Genomic DNA, 5,472 nt, shown 5'->3' on the forward strand with positions numbered 1-5,472 from the left:
AAGGTGTGTCCTGTGCCAGGGGACAGGGCAGGCTCTGCCCACCTCGATAAGCTGCCTTTGGCTTGCGTGCCTTCCTAGGGGTGGAAAGGTGGTGGTTAGGTCCTGATGGGTGGTATGGTGGGCTTGTGACTGATCTGAGCTGTGGTAAGATTTGAAGAGCTCCATTCAACCCTGTGGGTTTCAATGAGTCCTTGTATGCTGAACAGTCGTGTTTCTTTGAGATTCTTGAAATTATGCAGTGGGTTTTTTCTGAGGGGACTCCATTTCCCACAAAACTTTGAGGTGTTGCCTTCCTGCAAGGGGATCCACATCTCTGCTCTTTGTACAGGGCTTTGCCTCAAGGTCTTCCCGGTGATGAGAGCGGCCAGAAGCAGTCATGTGGGGTGGTCTCTGGTGCTCGTGGTGCCTTGTTGAGCTTCTTGGTGAACTGTTTCTTTTGACAGGGCTTGGGGGGCTTTAGTGGCTTCATGGTCTCCATGCTGGTTGCCTACCTGCTGATGAAACGGAAGATTGTCAAGATGATGAGTGGGTACCAGGTGCTGAGGAGCACCCTGCAGTTCTTAGGTGAGTTTCCAGGTGCTTCTCTCCATAGGGAAAGGTTGGTGTCAGCAGAGTCTCTGCACGAATCCTGAATGCAGCAAAGGGGGGATTGCAGCTCTTCTCTCTGATGCCGAGATCCTGTGGGTGGGATGGAAAGGGCGGGGGATGAAGCAGCAGGGCAGGGCTGGATGGAGCAATTTGCAGAGGAGTGAGAAGGTGCCATCACAAGGTGGAGGCCAGCATTGCCTTCTAGCAATGTTAATGTTGTGAGACCACAGTGGTATTGGCACGTAGCTCCACCAGTGGTGGAGATATGGGTGGTGGTGTGACTTCTTCCTTGCTGTCTGCCCGCAGCCACCACGGACCTGAGCGTGACGGGGATCAGCCTCGTGAAGGACGTGGATGCCTCCCTGGTAAGCAGCCCTGCGTGGGGGTCTAGTGCCCGTGTCTGGCTGCGCTGCCAGAGCTGCCTCTCGGGGATGTGCCTGCTAAAGGGATGTCAGATGGCAACGGCATGGCGGTGCCCTGGTGTCTGTGATGTGCTGTGGTACTAAGGACTGTGTTTGTGCTTCCAGCCTGTCCTGGATGACTTCCACCAGGCGTTTGAAGTGGTCTTTGTGGATCCCTCTGGGCTGGTGAACCTCTGCGCGGATATGACTGCCAGCAAATACCACCAGGTGCTGAGTAGGTTGTGGTGGCATCTTGAGATGCTGTCTTAGGAGTGAGGCAGAGGGTGGTTAGGTGTCTTAAAGGAGGATGTTGGATGTGGGAAGGGAGTTGCTGTTCAAGCTTTTAGCATCCATCTCCAGCTGTGGAGCTTAGAAGTTAATTTTAAGATTTGGACGTACTGCTGCCTTACCTGTCTTGCTTGAATGATGGAGGATAGTTGTTTTCCTCTCTGTATGCATCTTTGGGTGAAGCCAAGTCGCTGTTTAGCAGAAGTAATTGGTTTGGAGCAGAAAAACAAACCACCTTGATGGCAGGTATATCCAGGAGGAACTGTCTGTCCAGCAGTGACAGCAGCTGGTGACTTGGCTTCACAGTTAGGACAGAGGCTGTCTGGGGACAGGGTCTGCTGGTGACCGTGGAGCTTGGGTAGCTCTGGTTGGTGGGGGAACGTTGATGACCACTACTGGAGGGATGTGCTTTCCTCTTACCCTCCAATTCATGCTCTTGCTCTGTCTTGTCTCCTTGCTCAGGTCCAGCTGGAAGCCAAGCGGTCCATGGAAATTTTGGATGATCGGATGGTGGACAGCTTTCAGGCACTGCTGATGACTGCAAAGCCCATGCTCAGAAGCTTTGACCATGTCTTCCAGTGAGTCTCGCTGTGCTGGTAATGCTGAAGAGCCTGTTAAAGAGGAATGGGCTGCTCCTGGCTTTGGGCTGGGGTGTGGTCAGAACTGCTTGGTGGGAGGTGGCCCTACTGTCTCCAAGATATAAACTGGTGCCTCTTGCATTTGGCCATTGCACTTTTGCTCTCCAGATAGCCTCCCAGGAAGGCAATGCTTGGGCCTTTGGGAGTGATGACTGTCCCAAGGACCAGCGTCTCCTGTGATGCATCCTGAGATGTCAAAATGCAGTGTTTCTTCTTGTAGCCCCCGTCCTGGTCAAGGACACCAGCTCACCACTTTATCCATTCTCGAGCTTGTCTCTTTCCCAGAAGGGGTTTGGTGGCAGAGGTGGCTGACCATTTTCTCTCCTCCTGTAGCTTGAAGCATGTCTCCAAGCTGCAGGGTGCCTGTAAGAAGATGGAGCTGCTGAATGAGCTGATGGATTGGGGTGGGAACTACGTGGCCGCAGCCCTTCCCTTCATTGTCTCGTTGCTGACCCGTGGGCTGGCTGGGAGAACGCTGCTGGTGGCTCACTCCTTGCCCCAGATCCCTGAGGTAATGCAGCTCAGCAGTGACACCACATCCCTCATGGCACTGCTGGGTGCAGGGGAGGGATGAACATAGCAGGAAGTTCATCTGGCAGCCAAGTACCCCAGCAGCTGCTGCTCCAGCAACCTCATGTCTCCTTGTGCTTCATGTTCCCCATTTTCCCACAGTGGCCAATTGACGCTGAGCCCCCAAAACACAAGGATGTTGGGTCCCTGACGTTTGGGCTTCTGTTTGTTCCTGAATTTGCTGCCAGCACGCTGGACAAGGGACCTCAGGCTGATCACCCCGAGGTGAGGGGAGCCCTGGTTGTGCCAAGTATGGTGGAGTAAAGTTGGTGCTGTGCTGTGGCTGTGGGGCTGCGGGCGGTCATGGCAGTGGTTTGGCAGGCCCCTGAGGTGACCCGTGTCCCTGGCCTGGCTTGGCCAATGTCCTCCTGCAGGCCCTGGACTTCCGGACCTTCTGGGGGGAGAAGTCGGAGCTGCGACGGTTCCAGGATGGCAGCATCTGTGAGGCAGTGGTTTGGGAGGCCAGCACCATCAGCCAGAAACGCCTCATTCCTGAGCAGATCGTCAGGCACCTGCTGAAGCTGTAAGTCATGCTGAGCAGCAGCCAACAGTGGGGGTCCTGCAGCTGTGTGTGGGGGGCTCACTGCCGCTTTCTCGGCTTGTGCCACGTCCCTGGTAACTCCATGGTCAGCTTCACGCTTTTGGGGATGTTGTGGGTCATTTTGGCTTTGAAATCTGGAAGTCCTTTCAGTTGTGGTCCTGATGGTGTGAGCTGCTTCCTAAGAGAAGCTGGGGAGGGCAAGCAGATGGTGCTGTAGTGTCTGCTGATGGTAATGCTAAGGGCAAGGAGGGCCGTTGGGACACTTGTTCTTGTCAGAGCTGGAAGAGAAGCTGTCTGGACCTTGCAGGATGTTTCATGAAGTCCTCCAAGACCCTATAGTGCTTCACATGGTCTCCCTACATCACTGGAAAGCCTCCCCATAGCAGTTTATATCCTCTGCCAAAAATGAGACACTCTCACACAGAGCAAAGGGGTTCCCTGGGCCTCTTTATTCTAACTCAAGGAGGGGTCTTGTGAGGAAAGGCTGCATGCTGGCAGCTTTGACTTTGAATCCTGTGAAGCTGCACGAGTTGCTGGGCTGCTGTGGGTGGATAACTTGGGCATGGGAGGAGTCTCAGTGTGGAGGAGGGTGACCCTTGCCTGTCAGTGCAGCGTGCAGCGCCAGGACGGATGGGTTGGTGTGTCGTGGCTCTGATGCCTTGTTTTCTTCCAAACAGCCATGCAGACATTCCTGAATCCTCCATCTGCTACACAGGAGCCTTACTGGAGTCTGTGATCAGAACAGGGCAAAAGGTATGGTTGCTCCCCCTGAGGGGCATGAGTTTCTCAGGGAAGGACAGTATGGGGAGGGGTACAGGGAGGCCATTTTAGCTTTGTAGCCCTGAGGCTGGTGGGTGTTTCCCAAAAGAAGGTTTTAAGGGTAAGGAAAATTCCTGCCTGCAGGTGCTTTGATGGGCTGCATGTGCTCTCCTTGAATTTACCAAGTTTTTCACGCCAACCAAGGCACAGCTGCTGAAGTTGTATTGCTCTGGCAGCCCCCACACCCCATTTTGGCCTGCAAGCATTGCACTAACCTCCTCTCTCTGCTTGGCTACACTATGTCCACATCATCTAATGCTTTTATCACTGCCCACTGTGCTCCTCCAACTGCACCTTTCAGGTTCTGCATCCTTCAAGACATGGGCTAGACAATTCTGTGTCTCATCCCATAGATCCAGTTGTGAAACTCAGGAAAAGTATCTTTCCTGTCATGGTGCAAAGTACTAGATCATAGCCAGCAAGCCCTACTTAGTGCTGCAGCTGAATGTGCAGCTGAAGCAAAGAAACGTCACTTTGAGATAGGAAAGATGCATCTTGGAGGCTGGGAAATGTCCCCCTGCCTGCTTCTGCTCTCCAGCTTCTAACATCAGAGCCTGGAAATGTGCCATGATCACTTTGGTGCCACTTTGCTGGTATTTGGTAAAGCCAGCTTTTTACCTGGTTGTTGGATGGAGGAGGAAATTGTTGCCTTTCCCCTTTGTAAGAGCAAAGAGTAGCAAATCTGATTAAAAGAATAATGTGTACCAGGACCAGCTGTGGTCTGGGGCAGAGCTGCACGTTGGATTTGGGATGAGATGCTAGTTTGTGCAGCCTGTTGTGTGGGGCAGTCTGTGTGCTGTGTCTGTGCAGGCTAGCCTGGGGTGAGCCCAGCTGACCAACTCCTGCTCCCCTAAGCCCATGCCGAGGGGGGATGTGCTTTCCTGCACCTGAGGGGCGTTCAGGAGTCTGGGTGTTGCCAGTCTTTGAGGGGTGGAGGAGAAACTCGCTGTTGTGCTTCGGGTGGTGGGCAGGGGTGTCTGTCTCTGCCTGTCCAGCTGTCTGTGGGCAGGCGGACAGGGAGGTCTCCGTGGTGGAGGTGGTGTAGGGACACGGGGACGATGAAGGACAGCAGTGCAGCCCACGTGGAGCCGTGCAGGGCGGGGGTCTGTCATTCTCGGCTCACCCCGCAGAGGGTGCTGCTGCTCTGCTGCTGAGCCCGGGCTGGCCGCACGCCTGCGGCTGGGTTCCGCACCTGAGCTGAGCGGCCTGGTCGGTCTTGGCTCCTCCTCCTCCTTGTTTAGGCCACTCTGCCTTGTACTGGGGAGATGGAAGCAGCAAGGGCAGCAGCAATTCTACTTTTGGTGCTTCTTTTCTGCCCTTCTGAGGGCTCCAGTGACGCTTTGGATCTTTGCTGTCTCTGCTTTTGCCACAGTGCTTCACAGCTCTGCCTTGGCTAGGGATGTGGTCAGTGCAGTTCTCAGACAACTGTCGCCGCTGTTGGCATCGGGGTCACTGGTGGGGAGGCAGCAGCTGAGCTCTCACCTTGCCAGTGTGTGATCTCTTTATTTCCAGTCCTTCCTAGGGAGGATGCGAGCAGTATAGCTCTTGGTGCTGCCTTAGTGCCTTTTACAGTAAATAATCTCACTTGCCACATGAAATGCAACCTGTAGGATGCCTGTGGCTGCTG

General features: G+C 54.3%; 1 protein-coding gene across 1 annotated transcript in view; it reads left to right on the forward strand.

The window, feature by feature from the left end:
* NOL6 (nucleolar protein 6 (RNA-associated)) overlaps positions 1–5,472 on the forward strand; it is a gene marked incomplete at both ends in the record, with an annotated part of 12,620 nt that overhangs the window by 2,680 nt on the left and 4,468 nt on the right. Inside the window, 8 exons of the mRNA XM_008935872.1 lie at positions 442–564; positions 895–953; positions 1,116–1,217; positions 1,740–1,855; positions 2,249–2,426; positions 2,588–2,710; positions 2,860–3,008; positions 3,704–3,779. Coding sequence (XP_008934120.1) covers positions 442–564; positions 895–953; positions 1,116–1,217; positions 1,740–1,855; positions 2,249–2,426; positions 2,588–2,710; positions 2,860–3,008; positions 3,704–3,779 — 926 coding nt within the window. The remainder of the gene's footprint in view (positions 1–441; positions 565–894; positions 954–1,115; positions 1,218–1,739; positions 1,856–2,248; positions 2,427–2,587; positions 2,711–2,859; positions 3,009–3,703; positions 3,780–5,472) is intronic.

This window comes from Merops nubicus, unplaced genomic scaffold, assembly GCF_000691845.1.
Source record: "Merops nubicus isolate BGI_N331 unplaced genomic scaffold, ASM69184v1 scaffold30612, whole genome shotgun sequence".
Lineage (NCBI taxonomy): Eukaryota > Metazoa > Chordata > Aves > Coraciiformes > Meropidae > Merops > Merops nubicus.